General features: G+C 48.3%; 2 protein-coding genes across 2 annotated transcripts in view; both read left to right on the top strand.

Annotated features, from left to right (window-relative positions):
• The first annotated feature begins 15,970 nt into the window (after positions 1-15,970).
• Positions 15,971-19,661, top strand: part of MRPS6 (mitochondrial ribosomal protein S6) — a 198,544-nt gene continuing 194,853 nt past the window's right edge. Inside the window, exon 1 of the mRNA XM_078656929.1 lies at positions 15,971-16,109. Within this exon, the coding sequence (XP_078513055.1) occupies positions 16,065-16,109 (45 nt within the window). The 5' untranslated portion in view covers positions 15,971-16,064. The remainder of the gene's footprint in view (positions 16,110-19,661) is intronic.
• The window catches only part of SLC5A3 (solute carrier family 5 member 3), a 39,459-nt gene continuing 35,770 nt past the window's right edge, over positions 15,973-19,661 (top strand). Inside the window, exon 1 of the mRNA XM_078656928.1 lies at positions 15,973-16,109. The gene's annotated coding sequence lies outside the window, so the exon portion shown is untranslated. The remainder of the gene's footprint in view (positions 16,110-19,661) is intronic.

Genomic DNA, 19,661 nt, shown 5'->3' with positions numbered 1-19,661 from the left:
AGGGGCCTGTGCCCAGTCCAAACCAGTTCTGAAACACTCTGTTTACCAGACTTCTCCTTTCCTTTCACAGTGCAGGACAGGAACATCAGATGCCCCACAGGAGGTGGAGCCAGCATTGTGGAAGGCAAGTACAGCCCTGGAGCACTTTGTTGACAGTCTTCCTTCTCTTCTTTCAGTGTGCAGGGCAGAGACATCAACCGCACCCCAGGAGGTGGAGCCAGCATTGTGGAAGGCAGGCACAGCCCTATTCAAGTTTCAGGTGTAACTCCTCCCTCCCATCTAGATGCAGATCTCTCTATACACCACTGGGCTGACTCATCCTGTCCCTTGGAATCCCCCAGCTCTGTCACTCACAAATCGCAGACAAAGGAATACACAACCTCGCAGAGGCAGGCTTGAAAGGTTAGGCAAGCAAATACCTACTTTCTAAAAGTGGTATTTGTAAACACAGAATATTAAAATAACTTCACTAAAAGATGTATTTTATTATTCTGAGTCCAGGCATACTAAACTCGATTTTCTACCATGTTCTCAGAGTCTGTTAGGATTATAAACATGTAATAATCTAACAGCTCATTCTGGCCTACGGAGAACAGGTAGCCTTGCAATAGTGAAAAACGAAAATGGCTGTAATTCACTATTAGGACATGCCACACGTGTCAGGGCTTGTCCTACCTTATACTTACAATGCACCCTGCCCGTGGGCCTACCATAGGGGTGTCTGATATGAAGAAAAGGGAAGGTTCAGGGACTGGCAAGTGGGTGCACTTGCCCAGTCAGCATGACAGTACCAGACTGCACGCATGATCTGCAATGGCAGGCCGTAGACACATTTTACAAGGCCGCTTCTGTGGGTGGCACAACCAGTGCTGCAAGCCCACTAGCAGCATTTGGATTTACATGCCCTGGGCACACTCAGTGCACTGTACTAGGGTCTGACAAGTAAACCAAATAGTCAATCATGGAATCACCAATGAATACATTCATTTACAGTAGGGAGCACTTGCACTGTGGCACTGGACAGCAGTGGCACAGTGCCCAAAGCATCTAACACCAGCAAAAACACATGCGGCAACAGCAAAATTGGAAGGGAGACCCACGTCAATGGTGCCAGGTCTAACAGTGCTCATATAAAGCGCTCTAAATTTGCTACATATAAAATCTTCAGAAAAATGCAAAGAAGTAAAAACAAAGCCTTAACATAAGGAAATACAAATAAACACGCATTTACTGGCTGAACTGCACAAAATTAAACCACAAAACCTGTATAAATTGCAGCTTCCCTGCTTAACTTGCGTGATATTAGGCAAATATTTTATTTTGATGTAAACACACAGTGTGTACGTGTGAGTGATGCGAATGTGAAAACCCATGGGTGACATGTTTTATCATCGGGTTCCCACCTCACACTGGGACTGCAAGGTACCCAGTGTGGGCTACGACTCCCCAAGAGAAAGAAGGAAGTGAGGGGATAAGGTAAAGAATGGAGTGGACAGGGGTAATGAAACCATCCTATTTTATGTGGTCCATCAGCTGAGTTTTATAGATATGCTCAGGCTCTCTTTTTGGGTGGGGACTGATGAAGGAGAGCTGGGTTTTAAACGTACACTCAGGCATTATAGGCAGACCCTCCCGCATTGATGGGGCCACCCAAATAACAACCAAGTCAAATGTATGGCTGGCAATAAGTTTTTATTTAGCGGAGTGACCTACATCTTTTTGGTCCTGACAAATGCCTGTGAACTTTATTGAGTCTTGCTTGGCAGAAACATGTTGACCACATAAGATAGGGTAGTCGTGCTGGGTGGAAGGCCGAAAGAAATATGTAAGAAAAGCCTACTCATTAACCACCTGGCTTCCCAACCACTGAAACGCAAACACCACCGACTAGTGTTAGTTGACAGCTGCTTGGCAAAAAAAAGAAACCTAATGTAGGACATTACAGGATTCCAACGTGTTACTTCAGCATTATAGTACAGAGATACCATTGCGAGAAAAGTTTTGGAGTGTATAAACAAAGCACCTCCTCGCTCACTTAAACTCTAGCTCTCAAGGTTAAGTGTTCATTTCTTGGTGTTTTAAAGGTTCCAGGCTCCCCTGAGCCAATCACAACGCTGCTATGCAGCGTTGTAATTGGTCTGAGCGCCGTGGTTCCATGCTCAGCCAGGTACTCATAGCTTGGGCATGTGCTCCAACCAGGCTATAATGTAGCGTGGGTGGAGAGTATGAAAAGTGTGTATGACTGTTTAGCTGGTCCGAGACGGCTGGCCAAGCAGTCATGTGCACCTAGTGTGCCCCCCACTCCTTCCCCTGCTCTTTGTAAGCAGAGCAGCCCGCCTTGCTCCCTCTAAACTTTCCACAGCAGGAGAAAATAAATTGATAATAATGTCGTTATTATCATTCTATTTTTCCTTAATTTCACTGCTGCAAAACAGTGTGCGATGCTCCTCCACCTTAGCGGAGTAGCTGCCCCTGGTCAGAAGGGAATGGGTTGCCATAACAGTGATCGTTGGGTGGCCTGACGGCTGGGACACTGAGGTGAACTGGTAGGAGCCTGGCGGGTTAGTAGCAGGCAGCAATGAAAAGAGGAAGAAGGAGCAAACCCCCAAAATACAAAAGGGGGAGCTGCCTGGGGACGTGAGTCCCACAGGCGGCGTGGCAGTAAAAAGGGTGCATTGGTTGGTAAAGGAAGCATACCGGATGGCTGTGCGCCGGAGGAATTTAGATCAGAATCAGAAACGTATGGATAAACCTCTTTTTGCCCACCGCCGCAATAAAAATATTAAAGACTTAATAGTGCACTCTAGACATACCACCACCAACACTAACCGCCCCTTTATTCAGAAGTCAATAGATGGCAATAATCCAATCAAAGGTACAGTAAGGTGTTCATGTTGTCAGTCCTGTACCAATATTTTGACAGGCGAAGAAATGATGTTTAACAATTTCAAAATTCAGGCTAAGGAACTGTGGAATTGCAATACAAAAAATGTTATTTATCTGATTCTATGCCCCTGTCACCTCGGCTACGTGGGGGAAACCTCCAGAGCCATCAACGTTCGTCTAACCGAACATAGATCAGCAATAAATACATGTAAACTGACAGCCCGATTGGTAAAACATTATATTGGTATTCAACATTCCCCAACAGATATTAAATGGCGAGTATTGGAAAAAATAACCATTCCTAACAACAAAGGCGGAGACAAAATCTGCAAAAAAAGAGAAGTGTTTTGGATTTTTTACCTTGACACTTTTCATCATGGATTAATTAAGGATCTTCCATGGGAAAACGCCATTATTTAAATATACTAAGGTTGGTTAAATTTTGGCCTGCTAGTGTCTGAATTCGAACCGGGGTCCTCAGGGTGGAGAACAGCGCTGCCGGCGTTCCTGCTCACTGTGCCACTATCTTTTTTGATAGACTGATGATACTTTGTAGGCCTTTAAATGCGCATCCACAGTAGAAAACAACCTGATCCTACCATCAGGTCCCTTTAAGAATAGGTGTGCCTAGTCAGCTTAGCCAATCAAGACCAGGCTTATATAAACCCATAGGAAACAGAGTAACAAACTGTTTCGGACCGGCACCGACCAGAGAATAGGAATCACCAGGAGGCCATTATTGCCCCTCGAAGGTATGCTAGCTGTATGCCCCTGTTTTTAAACAAATTTAGCTAATAGTAACCCTGTTCATTAGAAAGACCTCTTTGTTAATATATTCTGCGCTCTATGTCAAACAGATACTCTTTGAAATTGCCAACAGTGAGGCTGACCGTGATTCATCACTGCACAGTTCCTTGTTATTTCGGCAATATATAAAAGTTCCAAAGGTCTATTTGGCCTATTAGAGGTAGGTTATAATACAAACTGTAGCTCCTTGATGTTTCTAGTTAACGCGCCTTTAACCATTATTCAAGTTACTTATTGGCGCACCGTTTTTCTTACCAGATTCGTGCCCTTCTTTTAAAACGACAGCCAGAGTGCTGCACAATTGAATGTCCGATCAACCCCGTTAACAGCGGAATCTCCGTACTAATATTTTTAGGTATGTGCTATTTTAATTCATGCCACCTTAACACAGTTGGTTGGGTTAATTGTTCCATCTCGTATATACACTGTTGTTTAATCTTAACAGATAATATTAATGGTGCTATAGTGCATCTGTTAATCTGTAACGTCTCTGCTCAACATGAAGCGACCTGCCAGTGCGCAAGAAATTTGTCTAAATACAATACTCGATTGGCAAACTCTATTTTATCATTTGCTCTCCACCAGGATAATGTTTGAATTTTATTAACCACATTGTTCCTGTAGTAAGGACAATATAAACGTTTTTTCCCCCTCTTGCCTTTTATATAAACTTTATTCATTCATGTCTTTTTGATCTTAGCGTTTTCATGGTGATTGACACGCTCGCTCAATTACCACAAATATCACTAAGACAAATCAGAACCTGATGGTGCAGTGCCGTAAGCCCAATCTTTCAGGTGAGATCACTTATAAACTTATAGAGTCGCATCCTTGTTCTCTCTACTTCTAGCCAATTGGCAGGCATAGTTGAAGTGGGGTTATACATATAATTTGTGTGAAGGTTTTATAACAGCACATGCGCACCTCAATGTTTAGTTCTTTTATATCAGAAGACACTTTTGCCTTGAACAAAATGGATATCGAAATGTGGCCAGCCACCATCCCATGTTTTGCTGCTATAACAACATTACAGTACCGCCCTACAGACAGGCGATTATCTTTACTGTTAGCTCATACAAAATACTATCATATAATAATTAGCAAGATTCAGTCTTAGTCACCTTCATCTTGGGTATATAGTTCTTGGCCTATATGCGCTATCTCTTTACTTACATGCTCTGTCTTGAATCCTATTTCCTCGAAGCCCACTCTAGGGTACTCCCTAATGTAATTTTAAAAACTGTTATGTTTTTTAAAAATTAGAACTACGGCTATGTATGTACCGGCAATTAATAATGTACTTAGGTAGAAAAGCCTGTAAAAATTTGTATTAAAGAGTCTATTTTAATTTTAGATTAATTATATGATGGTACTTTTCTGACGAAGACACTTGGTGTCGAAACGCGTTGAAGAAACCGTCACTACTTCACCCGTACCATCATTTTTAAACTTTATTTTCATGTCTGTTTTAATTATTATGTATATGGTTTTTTGGAAAATACATGCATTTTTTGTGTAATTTGCATTAAGAAAATTATTAAATACTCTGATGATTTTTTATAAAAATCGTTTTTTTTTTTTTTTGAAAATTTGTTTTTATTATTGCCATCTCTTAGTAAGCATTAACGAATATTCAGTTTTCCACCGCAGCGTCAACATTCAGCTGCATTCAATCAGTATAGCAACTTTTCAAATTTTCATTTTCTCCCCAACTCTGAACATACTACTTAGAAAGGGTCAAGATAAACGATCCGTATCATAAATCAAATACAGCATTAGCGTGACTAGAACCTTCACATACATTATTCATATTCTACGCCACTAGCAAGCTGCCTACGTGTTCAGTACCTAGGTCCCTGGCAACCCCAAACCTTCAACGCCCACCCCTGAATACCTTATATATATCACTCCACTTCATCCTCCTCCTCAGAGCTATCTCCATTCTCATCCTCCGGTAACGGCTCACAGATATCCCCTCTATATGAGTTCCATGGCGTCCATATTTTGTTCCACTTGCGCGGATTGAGTCTCTGTTTGTAAACCTCCCTCTCCGTAAACATAAGCATATCCATGTTCCTACACCACTGCGACAACGTCGGAGTAGTCGGCGCTCCCCAGTTCTGTGCAATATCGCGCTTCGCCAGCATCATACCAATGACCACCCAACGCTTTCCATGCGGTGACAGGTCTGTCGGGCCCCACACGTGCAGTATGCATAGCCGAGGGTCAGGTGTGAAAGAGGTTGTTAGTGTCTGGCTGATCGTACGCGTTACGCGTCTCCAGTAGGTTTGCAAATTGGGACAGTCCCACAAAGTATGAAACAGCGTACCCTCCTCCCCACAATTCCGTAGGCAATATGGGTGTTCTGCCCTGTGTATTTTGTGTAGTGTTGTGCGGGTGTAGTAAACTCTATGCAATATTTTAAATTGGACCAGTCGAAAGCGTGTGGAGATGCCTGCCTCCCTGGGTGACGCCAATGCCGCGTTCCATTCTGTTTCATCCAAGTCCCCAATCTCCTCCACCCACTTTTCTCTCAGGTGCACCAGCGGATCTGGCAAGTTGTTCAACAGTTTACGGTAGGTGAGGGATGTAGCACTAGTCTCCATATAGTCCGTAAGCAGCCGGTCTTCCAACGGAGCCGACTCCGGGACCGTCTCCCCTATTTCTAACACAGACATGAGTGCGTGTCTAATTTGTATATATCTGTACGTTTCAGTCACTCCCAGGTCATACTGCTCCCTCAGGGTGTCAAAGGAGAGTACTTCGCCTCTTGACCACAGATCGCCAACTGTGGATATCCCGATGGTATCCCACCTATCAAATCCCTTACTGCTGCGCAAATTACCGAAGGCTCTGGAGTCCCATAGTGGCGTGAGTTTGGTAATCACCCCCTCCCAACCAAGCCGCCTCTGCGCCCTATGCCATATAGTCACTGTGTGCTTGGTAGGTCCTTCCAGCTTCCCCACCAAACCCTTGTTGTAGAGCGGGGCCAGAAGGATAGACGTGCCCAATTGCTTCCTATCTGCCACATAGGCCGGGTCATCGTGGGTACCATGAATCCATTGGTTGATCACCTTAAGGTGCGCTGCCCAGTAATACAATTCAAGGCTCGGGAGTGCTATCCCCCCGCTGTACCAATCTCTAATTAATTTCAGTTGTGCTACCCTAGCCGGCCTGCCACTCCAAAGCAAGGTGGTCAGTTGTGCCGACACTTGGCGGAAGAACAACAACGGAACCACCGTCGGTGTATTCTCCAGAACATATAGGAAGCGAGGTAGTGCCAGCATTTTAAAGAGTGCCGCTCTACCCAACAATGTCAGGGGGAGGGCCTTCCAGTGGCGCACATCTGCCCTCAATCTGTTCATCAGGGGCACAAGGTTCAGCTCCAAAAATGTCTCAGATTCCTTTGTGATTTGAATTCCCAGGTATCTGAAGGTACGTGTTTCCACGACCAACTGGCAGCCAATAGGCAGTACCGGGGGGTCACCCCGAATCATGAACAGCACGGACTTGGACCAGTTTAGTTTGTAACCCGATGCTGCACCATGTGTCTCACAGAGGGCCAGCAGGACCGAAATACCAGTGTCGAGGTCCATGAGGTAGATGAGCATGTCATCTGCATACAGGGAAACCCTGTCCTCCCAGCCATCACCCCATTGTATGCCCCTCAGCAACTGGGTGGATCGGAGAATTGTGGCCAGGGGTTCCAACACCAACGCAAATAGTAGCGGTGAGAGCGGGCATCCCTGTCTTGTGCCCCTCGCCAATGGGAATTCCCTCGAGATACAACCATTGGCCGTCACCCTCGCCACGGGCTCGGTGTACAACAACCTGACCCATGAGATGAAGCTGGGGCCAATACCCATGTGTTCCAGGACTGCAAAAAGATAGCGCCACTCCACCATATCAAACGCCATTCTGGCATCCAAAGATAGCACCGCTGCTGGCTCCTTCAATCGTGGGGCGCGTGCCAGCACTCCGTGCAGCCTTCTCAAATTCAGCGCCGTGCTCCGGTGTGGCATAAAGCCCGACTGATCCGGATGAATTAGGTTCTGTAGGTGAGGTAGTAATCTAGTGGCCAGTAGTTTCGCCAGAATTTTATTTTCGGCGTTAAGGAGCGATATAGGGCGGTACGAGCCGCATTCTTCAGGTGGTTTGCCAGGTTTCGGTATCGCCACTATGGTGGCCATGCGTTGGTCAGGGGGTAAGATCCCCTGCTCCCGGCTTTCCTTGTACATTTCGAGCAGGGGAGTGGAGAGCGACTCAGACATGATTTTGTACCATTCAATCGGCACTCCGTTAGGGCCCACTGCTTTCCCAGGGTGCAGCGCCGCTATGGCTATTTGTATTTCTTCGGACGTCAGGTCCGAATCAAGTTCGTCCCTAGCGTCCGGGAGGAGAGTACGAGTCGGCACCCCTAGGAGCGATCCCTCCACCATCTCCCGTGTGACTTCATTTTCAGGGAAGTAAACTGACTCAAAGTAGTCTGCGAGGAGTTCCACTATCCGATCCGGCCTGGTCTGCAGCACCCCTCCCGAGTCTTTTAGCCGCAGTATGGCCCTTTGTCCTCCATGTTTCTTCTCTAGCCAGGCCAAGAGTTTACCTGCCTTGTCTCCTATGTCATAGACCCTATTTGCTGTCGCCGCCATCCCGCCCACCACTTTGCGCCGTAGATGATCGGCGTGTCTCTGCTGACACAGCCGGAGCGTGTGACGTGTATCCTCACTCGGGTTACTCTCATGTTCCCGAGTCGCACCGGTGAGTTGTTCCTCTAGGTCTAATAACTCCCGGCTTTGCATGCGTTTATGTTGTGCGATAACCGAGATCGCCTGCCCGCGAAGAACCGTTTTATAGGCTTCCCAGAAGGTTACATGTGAATTCACCGATCCCTCATTATCAGTGATGTAAGATCTCGTGCCCGCTTTTAAAGCCTTGGTTATTACAGGTTCTTTAAGGAAACCCGAGTAAATAGGATAGATGCGTCTGTGGGTTCCCACCTGGCTGGACAGAGTCAGAGTCAGCGGGGAGTGGTCCGAAACCCCTCGTGGTTTGATGTTAGTGTCAGTGATATTGAGAAGGCCCCCTCCCAATGTGAGGAAGTAGTCTATCCTTGACAGGCTATCGTGAACTGCTGAATAATATGTGTATTGCTGGTCTTCCGGGTGAAACTGTCTCCATATGTCCACCAAACCCTGCGCCTCCATGAAGTCTAACAATTTGGAAGGCCCTGGTGTACGTGTGCGCACGGGGTAGCGGTCTTGGGAACTGTGTGCCACCGCATTGAAAACACCCCCCACTACGAGATCCCCTTCCGGGAGGTGTAACAAAAAGTTCCCCAGATCTGGGAGAGCTATGGTGTGTAGTGCTGGCGGAATGTATACCGAGACCACATTAAGCGGCCTCCCCTCCCATTGCCCATGGATCGCCGCAAAGCGTCCCTGTGTGTCGACGCTAACTGAGTGTAAAATAAACCTGGACGAGCGGTGCATTAATATCCCAGTACCCCGGGACCCCTTAGTAAACTCAGAGTGAACAACCATACTGTAGCCTTTCCTATCCATGGCCCGAACGGCCGTTCCGGTCAGATGAGTTTCTTGCAATAGGACCAAGGCTGGGTTTAACCTCCTTATGCTCTGTAAGACCAATCCCCGCTTTATCTTATCCCCCAGGCCCCTAACATTCCAAGACATTAGGCTCAAAGGTGATGCCCGCCCCATGCTAGTGTCCTCCCCCATCGTAGCAGAATAAGCGGTAAGTCAGCCGACTTCCGCCATGCACGAAACAGCTTGTGAAGTGAACCTGCAATCCGCGCTGTAGCCCCACTACTCTACGCATTCGCATTATACGGTACAGTTTCTGACCCTGTGTAGTACTTAAAAACCAGAAGCCCATCCTACCCCCAACTCCCCCCCTCCCTGCCCCCCTGCTCAACGGACTCAGGACTGCCCGCCCCCCCAACTCAGCAGAGTGCTTGATCCCAACCCAAAACATAGTACTTGCTCGCTGGGGTGAAGGACTCTCCGGTATCGGCGGCCCCCATCTCCGGTCGCGGAGGCCCTCAGCCCAGTGTCCAAGGCGGCATTGCCGGTCAACATTGCAGTCAGTTCAGCCACATAACAACTGCGAATCACTGTTCCTCATCAGCACCCTCTTCTTGAAGATCAGACAATGGGGAGAGTGCCTCCGCTCCCTCCCCTGCGGATTGTGAGCTCTGTCGGGATCCTGTAGTACGGTGCTTGTTCTGCCTGTTAGAGCGACGCGGGGGGTCCACCTGTCTCCAACCCTCCATCCATTCCTGCGCCATTTCCGGGGAATCAAAAAACCATGTCTTATTGTCTGCCACAATCCGAAGTTTGGCCGGAAAAAGCATTGAGTATGAAATTTCCCGAGCTCTCAACTCCTTCTTCACCTCGAAAAAGGTTCTTCTCCTCCGTGCGACCTCAGCTGTGTAGTCCAGAAAGAAGGCCAAGGTAGAGTTCTGGATCTTAAGAGGGGGCGAAAGTCTCGCTGCCTGCAGGATGGCATCACGATCCCTGAAATTAAAGAGTCTTGCTATGATCGGTCTGGGGTTCATGCCCGTTTTCCGGCGCCCTCCAGGGACCCTGTGCGCCCTTTCCACCGTGAAGAAGGCCGAGAGTCCTTTAGGCTGTAACTTTTGCTTAATTAAATCCTCCACGTACAGGTCCATTGCTCTCGTGTCTTCCGACTCCGGCACACCTATAATACGAATGTTGTTCCGTCTCGAGCGCCCTTCCTGATCATCGAGCTTTTCACGCAGTACCTTATTTTCCTTCAAGACGCGTTCCATACCAATCTGCAGCTCTGACACATCTTCCACCAAGGACTTGGTCACCACTTCCATATTGCTCACTTTCTCCGACATCTTATGGAAGTCCGCTCTGATCAGCGTTATTTCGGCCGAGATTGACCCAACTGTGGTTTGTACCTGCGTGAGTGCCCGCATGACATCGTCAAGGGTCGCCTTCTTGCCCCCCGCGGCTTCTGTAACTTTGCTTTGCTGCGATTTGGCGTCTGGGGGAGATGAAACGGGCTTCTCATACGCAAACCGATCAAGGCGTGATTGCGACGCTCCAGATTTTGGTCCCTTGCCGGCCATCTCAACAGTGGTGTCCGTCCAACGTGGACGCAGTCGGCGTCACGGTCCTCTGATGCAGTGCGTCCGGAGGTGGGCACCCACACCTGATGCCGTCCGGCCCACCACTCTCTCCTGGCGGTCACGAGGCGTCACACAAGGACCCACCCGGTCTCCGTGGGTATACTCCAACCCACCTAGGGCCCGACGGCACCACGCTGTACAGGGCCCTCTCAACAGTGTACAGTGGGAGCAGGGGAATGAAGCTGTCCGTCTCCGCCGTGGGGCGGGTGTGTCAATAGACTCCCTGGACAAAGCGGAGGCACTCCCACCTCAATGTCGCATGTACCGCCACTGCCCTGTGTCCCTCGGAGCACTTGACTGGCACCCCCGTTAAATCTTAGGGCCTGTGGTAATCGTGTAGAAACGGCCCGCGGCCGAAGAGCCAGGTCCGTGAGAGTGACCTCCAGCCCACCAAAGCAGGTTTGAATGGGTCCCGGTGTCCGCCCGGATGTAGGGCGGTTTTGTGTGCCCCAATGCAGCGGAAGGCCCCCGGCGGTCTATCATGCGCTGCTCGGTTATGACAAGGCACCTCAGTCCCAGCTCCGCCTTGTGAGTGTGAGGCCGGGCTGCTCCGGTCGAGGCAGGGCCGTCTGCGCGACCCCAAGATGGCGGCCCCTCGTCCGTAGTCTCCGCTCCGCTTTCTTCCGTCCGACCCAGCAGGCTATTAGGATCGATCCCCTCCTCACCTCCTTATCACGGCTGGGCGTCTGGGCGCACGTTCCGTGCTAGTAAAGGCCGGCGGTGCTGCAAGGTGTAGAGGGTTCTTCTCCGCCTCCGCCCATCCCAGGCGAGCGTTTCCTGTCCTCCTCCGCCCAGGGCGATGCACTTCCTGTCCGCCCCTCAGTTCAGCACACTCCCAGGTCCGGACTTCGAGCACAGGCCCATACAGGTGCCGGCTGAAACTTGCGGTCCTGACAACGGATCGAGGTCCCGGTCGGCTAGGATGCTGCCGCTTGGTCCTGGGCTTCGTCGCCTTCCCGCTTGGGAAATATTTACGACGGATAAATGCTCGGATATTCTAGGAGGCCGCTTCAATCACGGAGCTCTCCTCCTAAGCTGCCGCCATCGCCGGCTGCTGGCCACGCCCCCCCTAAAAATCGTTTTTTAGTAAAGTGTCATTTTTAATTTGCTGGTTTTCATTGCACTTTGGAATTTTGGTTTGCCTGGGTTGTTACTTGTCATTAAAATGTGCGCCGGAGGAAGGCCACTTATCTTGGAGTGCCTGATGGCAGGGTAAGTAGGACAACAGGGAAGTGAGCAGAGCACGGCACTCGCAGCCCAGACCAGCCGGTTAACAGAGTACAAAATGGACAAACAAGGTAACGAGTTGAGCCTAACAGCAGTAAGAGGCTCCCTTTCATGATCGGAGAAAGAACCAACAAAAGACCAACAAAATTATATGACCCCAAAAAGAGGCATTGAGGAGGGCCTGAACAACAAAAGTGTCAGAATTATGATCAGCAAATGTCAAGGACTCTTTGTTAGACTTTTGCACCATTGGTGTGGATCTCCCTTCCATTTCTGCTGTTGCCTCATGTGTTTATGCTGGTGTTAGATGCTTTGGGAACTGTGCCACTGCTGTCCAGTGCCACAGTGCAAGGGCTCCCTATTGTAAATTGATGTATTGATTAGTGATTCCATGATTGGCTGGTTTGGTTTACCTGTCAGTTGCTAGTACAGTGCACCAGGAGTGCTGAGGACTGGTAATCCAAATGCTACTGGTGGGCTTGCAGCACTGGTTGTGCCACCCACAGAAGCAGCCTTGTAAAATGTGTCTAAGGTCTGCCATTGCAGAGCCTGCTTGCAGTCTGGTACTGTCATGCTGACTGGGCAAGTGCACCCACTTGCCAGTCCCTAAACCTTCCCTTTGCTTCATATCAGACACCCCTAGGGTAGGCCCAAGGGCAGGGTGCGTTGTAAGTATAAGGTAGGGCAAGCCCTGATGTGTGTGGCATGCCCTAATAGTGAATTACAGCCATTTTCGTTTTTCACTTTTGCTAGGCTACCTGTTCTCCATAGACCAGAATGGGCAGTTAGATTATTACATTTTATAATCTTAACTGACTGAATTTAGTATGCCTGAACTCAGAATGATAAAATACATCTGTTAGTGAAGTTGGTTTTAACATTCTGTGTTTAAAAATACCACTTTAAGAAAGTAGGTATTTTCTTGTCTAACTATCCAAAGCCTGCCTCTGCTAGGTTGTGTATTCCTTGTCTGGAGTTTGAGTGACAGGGCTGGGGCATTCCAGGAGACAGAATGAGTCAGCCCAGTGGTGAATAGAGAGATCTGCATCTAGATGGGTGGGAGGAGTTGCACCTGGGACCTGAATACGGCTGTGCCTGCATTCCACATTGCTGGCTCCACCTCCTGTGGTGCGACTGATGTCTCTGCCCTGCAATGTGAAAAAAGAGAAGGAATCATGTCAACAAATTGCTCCAGGGCTGTGCTTTCCCTCCACAATGCTAGCTCCACCTCCTGTGGGGCGTCTGATGTTTCTGCCCTGCACTGTGAAAGGAAAGAAGGAGTTTGTAGTATCATTCAAATGAATCCAAGAGTAAAGGTTGAAGGTTGAGTTTATTCCATACAAATTAGCACGTCTGGTAACATCAGCAGATATGTGGAAACTGATTAGCAATGTAACAAACAGTAATCCACTACAACTCTGAATTAGAATACAGAATCTAAACACATTCAAAAGGCTACAAGTATTTAAAGGAACATACTAAAAACCATTGTCCAAACCACAAGCATTAAAATAATAAATAATTGAATACTACATAGTCACGTAAACAGAGTGCTCCAGTACTGGTTTGGACTGGGCAAAGGCCCCTCTGCCCTTAGAGTACAAAGGATTTTGGGGTATAAATATTGGGACACTGATCCCAAGAAATAAGTTCACTTTTGGACTACAAGAAGAAACCTTTGCTGAGGAGGGGAACCTGAAGAAACTGAGGAGAGACTATCCCTAAGCTGAAGTGCTGCTTGGGGGATTGGCCTGCAGTGGTTGCTTGACTGCCAAAGAAAGGAGAAAGAACTTTGTGTGCTTTATTTTCAACTTGTGAAGGATCTCCAAGGGCTTGGAACAGAGCTTGCCTCCTGCTGAAGTCTCAGGGACAACAGACTTCACCCCCCTTAGCTCCCCAGAGTTCTTTGGAAGTGCCTGCTGCTGTTTTTGGGCCTTCTGAGGGACTGCGTGTCGCAAGGAGCTGGAAGCACGACTCAAGAGGAAGAAGCGTGTCGCTGCTGCTGTTGCAACTCCGAAGGAGGGTGTCGCCGCTGCAGCTGTCGTAGTGCACTGAGAGAAACGTCTCGCAACGAAGAGGACGCATGTCGCTGCTACTGCCGTCGCAACTCCGAAGGAGGGTGTCGCCGATGTAGCTGTCGTATTGCACCGCATCGAGAGAAGTGCCTTGCAACGAGGAAGAAGCGTATCGCTGTCGCTGCTGATGCCGTCTCATCGTGGATGTCGCCGCTGTAGCTGTCGTATTGCACCGCATCAAGAAAAGCGCCTTGCATCCATGGAGAAGCGCGCCGTCGTCAGAGCTGCTGCCGTTGCATCTTGGATGTCGCCGTTGTAGTTGTCGCATTGTGCGGAAGCCTCTCGCAACATCGGAGAAGAGTGCCGCAGCCGAGGCTGTTGCCGTCGCATCGCTGAACAAGGGTGTCGCCGCTACAGCTGACGCATCGAACTGAGACTTCTCGCATCCTCGGAGAAGCGTCCCGCATCTGGAAGATCTTCACTTCTTTATTTCTTTGCACCGGAACTTTGCCGCATTTCCATCGCTGCAACATCTCTTGTTGTGGAAGCGCAACGCATCGTAAGGTACATTGACACAAACTGTTGCATCTTAAGAACTGAACTGAACAAAGCTAAAACTACTATTTTAAGTATAGTATTGTGGATTTTTGTCGTTTGTGGTCGTGTTAAGTCTTTATAAAGAATACTTATTTTTAATATACAACTGTGTGGTGTCCATCTGTAGTGTTGTCATTGGGTTACTGTATGTGGTCACAAACGCTTTACACACTGCCTCTGTGATAAGCCTGTCTGCTCATGCCAAGCTACCAAGGGGGTGAGCAGGGGTTATTTTAGGAGTGTACCACCTTACCAGAGGCAAGGGTCCCAATTTGTCACAAGTACCTACCTGTGCCAACTAGCGACCCCCAAATCTAACACTCAACAGTTGATGTCACGCAGCGAAGTTTTATGATCCTGTCAAAATGATTTATGTATGGCAGAGAGGATGTATGTACGACCTGTCAACCGTGATTTATGACCTGTCTCGTAATTATGATTTATGATCCTGTAAGAATGAATTGTGGCACTCAGAATTAGTTTTGACACTGTAATGTTTTATGGCCTTGTTATCTTGAATTATTCTTGACCACTGTGTTTATGAGGTCAATGATGTAAGGTAGAGACCATGCATGTAATAAAAGTGCGTCCAGGTATTCCCATAGAAGAATGTAAACAGGTGGCTGGTTTCAGTTTCCTTATAAACCTATATGTGAAATGTGTACTAATGGGAGTGGCCACGTGAGGGGGGTTATCAGCGAGTATCTAGGCTGGCAGGGCGGTTCAACTCGTTACTCTTATCGTAGGCTATAAGCTCCTGCAACAGACAAAAAATGTGGTTTAAAAATGTGGCTCTCGCACATCGGCCGGCAGTTGCTGGCTGCAGCAGGTATGACCGTCGCGCCAACCGCCCCCAATCCACCAAAGGCTGTAACCTCGTTCTACCGGTGTGTGGGGGGCACACAGCGTTACATTTGTTCAAGGTTTAAAGGTGGGCCCCCTCCTCCAAGAAAGGCAACAGATGGTAGGTGAACATGGGCTGCCTTAGGCTGCGAGGAGGTGGGTGGGAGGGACTCCTTCGCAGGGGGCTGCCGGCCGGGCGTCTAGTCGGCGGAGTGACGGACTTGGATCAGCTACGACTCTGGTGATCTTCCACAGACTGGCTTGTTGCCGGAAGAGGCGCGGCCTACTTGCCAAATGCGTGCCAACCAGAGGGGCGGGGTCAGGGGCGGGCCCGCGCGAGCCGAGCCTGCTGTCAGCCTCCACGCTTTAAGGGGCGGCGCCACGGGCCAAAGCTGTCACTTCTGCTCCTACCAGCGCAGTAGTACCATTTGCCGCGGCTTCAGCCCTTGGATTGAGACCGAGGACGTACGAACAACCGCTCCCGGCAGCAGCAGCGTGTGCGCCCAACGGCCATGCCCCGATACGAGCTGGCTCTCATCCTCAAGGCCATGCAGCGGGTGAGGCCCTTTCCTGCCTTGTGTCTTTATGTCTTTGTCCTCCACAGGCGGCCGCCGCACGAGGGCTGCTGTCAGCACGAGGTAAGGGCACGAGCGCGTGTCAGGCTGGCAGGCAGGCACCCGGCGGGAGAAGGAAGGGGTGTGTGCGCGCGCGTGCCCGCAGGCTGCGCGTGGCCACGGAGGATTCGAGGTGCCTCGAGGGAGTGGCGGCTGCTCCAGGTAAGGGTTGTCCCACGTGGAGTCAGTGCAGGCAGCACAAGGTGAGGTGGTGCACCCGCAGGAACAGGAGGCGCCGCAGGGAACGGTGAGACGTGCGTGTATTCAGCATGGTAAATAGTAGAGGCAGGATGCTGTGCATGGCAGCAGGGAGTGCAGGCAACTCAGTGTGAGGTATAACACCAGCAACTTGTAGGCATCACCCTATGCGTGCTCAAAGTGATTGCATGACGGCATGGCATCAGTAAAAGGATGCAGGCAGTAGGGACACAATGAAAAGGGCGTGAGTCGCTTCAGGAGCAGCAGGTAGCTTATGTGTAAAGGGTGCGTTTCACCTGTAAGGGCTGCAGGCAGAAAAGTAACATTAAAGGTGTGGTGATGTCTTAAGTAAAAGCGATTACCCAAAATGCAAGACAGGGCTGTCTTTGTGTTTGCAGGAGAGGCATTACTAGGCAAATGCGTATTACCACAGAGTACATACAAACAGTTCAGTGGACCCTGGCTTTGCGTAGTGTGAAAGCTACGGGTGAAATAACGTCAAAGTATAGGGGTGCGGTTATGCCCTCTGTCAGAATCAGAAAATGCTAGACATTGTGCCCAAGACTGCACACAGCACATGGGAACCTGGATGTGTGTTTGAGCCCTCACGATTTAAGGCTACAACACGCATGATATTAATAGGATCGTGTATCGGGACTCTCTTAGGAGCTAATTCTTACAAGATGTGAGAGTAACAATTCGGAATTATAAAATCGCAAGGTAAGGAGTGCCGAAGAATTCTTGCTGCTTACCTCTGCTTCTAGCTTCACTGTGTGCATTTTAACAACTGTTAGCCTGCGATTCTAGTGACTTTCAACATTATTTTTGACGCAGTTTATTTTCACTTGGCATATATTGCTTAACAGAATTCTAAAGTTGGGCGAATTGTGCCTTCTCAAAAAATACATGATGCCCAGTTTTGTTTGTCGGTCGCTAGCACTAAGGACCCGGGATTTATTATCGTTATCCGTAGAGCTTTAAGTGGGATAACAAAACTGGGGGGGGGGGGGGCTGGGGGTGGCGGAGGGGGTGGGTTGGGGGATCTCTAACGGGCGTTGCCAATGTAATCAAGGGCGTGGCTTAAAAACACATAAGCTAAAAATCTGTGCTTAGCATAGTGTGCCGCCCGATTTGTATTTTGCTGTTTCTGTCATTGCATCCAGATATATAGTACAACAAGTAGCATCATACCTACATCAAGTCAGGACTATTGGCTTTGGCAATGGTTGTTAGTTTAATAAGATAAATAAGCAGCAACTATGGCTTGTATATAATATTGAAAAAGCTTCCACTTATATCCCTGGTGTCACCAGGACGATGTTGCTGTTCCTGCATTTCAAAAAGAGAAGGGAAATCCTGAGAGAAAATTACTCTCTTTTAAGGATTTCCCTTCCACCTACAACGCGCACCTGGCATGACCTCATGCCGTAACTTCCCCACTAGTGAGAAGTGAGTAGTGTGAGTAAGCTTACTTTGATGTGCCTGCTGTCACTGCAGTCTGGAATAAAATGGACCGCCTGTGCCAGGGCACAAAACAGAGCCTGATAGAGACCCGTTTCGAGACCCTCTTAAAAAAAAAAACTGTTGGTGGCTCAGCACAGGTGAGACTTGGCCCACTTAAAGCCCTGTTTACCTGACAATAACCCAAAGTAAGAGAGAAAGGGAAGCAAGCAGGAGAAAGAGAAAACAAATAAAATGCGACAAAGTATAGAAATGGATGAAAAAAACGTGTATGATGAGATAAAGATTAGGGACGTTTAGGGTAGTGAAAGAAAGAGGCATGAGGTGCAATAAAATCTAGACAGCCTTGATATATTGCAGCCTCGGCATTGGGCAACAGCTGTAACAGGCCTTCTAGCAAAAGCATTGGCTCTAAAGTTTTTCGAAGTTTTTTTTCAAATCAACCACTGTCAATGCCATGTCTCTTTCATTTTGGAGATGATCATACTGCATCTGAGAACATTGAATTATGTTACCTCTTGCCTAACTCACGTCCATCGTTCTTTCCACTGTGCTTCCCAGAGTAGTGTTGAATCCTAAGCTTAGCTGCCACCCAGTGCCATTTAATACCATACTTTAAAGAGCCAGACAATAATGTTACAGTAGGTCTCAAACCTAATGTGACATCCTAAAGGAACGAACGCTGTGGAATGTCTATTATTGATAATTGTTAGGGAAGCAGGACTGGATAAAGAGAAGATTTTTTTTCCCCTTTTCCATTGGATTAGTGTTTACCTGAATGACTGGATTAGAAGAATATATGTTCTTGAGGAGTTCAGAGGACTGTGAGCAAAACATTCTTCATTATATCTGAACTGGGGGAAAAATGAGTTAAGGCTAATCTGACTCCGCATTACTTTCCACATAGGAACTTTTAGACATCAATAGTGTGTGTGGTGTTACGTTTTTATGGGGTATTTGAGGTGGCAGTTGGCAGTGCTCTTGACCATGCAATTCCACAAGGTTCCAGTTTGTTAGATTTAATTTAGGTTTTAGGTTGGATTTTAGAGGTTAAGAAAAAATGTAATGTCGTCTGTGAACTATGTGAATTCCCGCAGAAAGACCAAAAGGAAAGGTAGGAACCGCACCCTAAGAGGAGCAAGGCTTAATACAGACGAATTATCACCTTCCACCGCGGTTTTAGACACTGATGCCGGGGGCCCGTCACCTAGTGCCCATCGGCCTTCCTCGCTCGAAGCTCGAGACAGTGCACCAACAGAGTCGCCACCACAGTGCTTAAAATTAACACATGATCTCGGAAAGAAGATGATCTCAAAAAAATGCATCAAACAGAAACTTTTACCATTTAAAATAATTCAGCCAGGCCAGACTCCGGACAATAGTAAAATTAAATCGGGTGAAGAAGCCACAAAAAACAGGCGGAACACCACCCCTCTGGTCACGTCCTCGGAGACAAGTTCGGAGTCTAAGCCGGAAATAATCAGTACCACGTCCATGAGCTCGGAAATTTGTCCTGACCCCCAGCCGAAAACACACAGTACCCTCTGGGCCACGAAGCTAGATAATGACCAAGGCGGAGGCTTACTCGGTGCATCATCCTCTAGCCACGCCCTTGAGCAACCTTCTCATGCCACCAAGAGTCCACCGATGGTTCCAACAAAATCGCTATGTCAGAGCATTCCAACCTCAATTCTGTTTATCCCAGAATATATATCTAGAGGGAAGGAAGACACATTGAATAGGGGGAACATCCTAAGACTCCTGCACTCTTCATCAAATCTGGCAAACATCAGCACGAAAGACCTTTTATTAGTAGGGTTCGAATCAAACACCTCG

Source organism: Lissotriton helveticus, chromosome 8 (genome assembly GCF_964261635.1).
Source record: "Lissotriton helveticus chromosome 8, aLisHel1.1, whole genome shotgun sequence".
NCBI classification, from domain to species: Eukaryota; Metazoa; Chordata; class Amphibia; order Caudata; family Salamandridae; genus Lissotriton; species Lissotriton helveticus.
The sequence above is the reverse complement of the archived record's forward strand: the minus strand, read 5'-3'. Positions and strand labels throughout refer to the sequence as shown.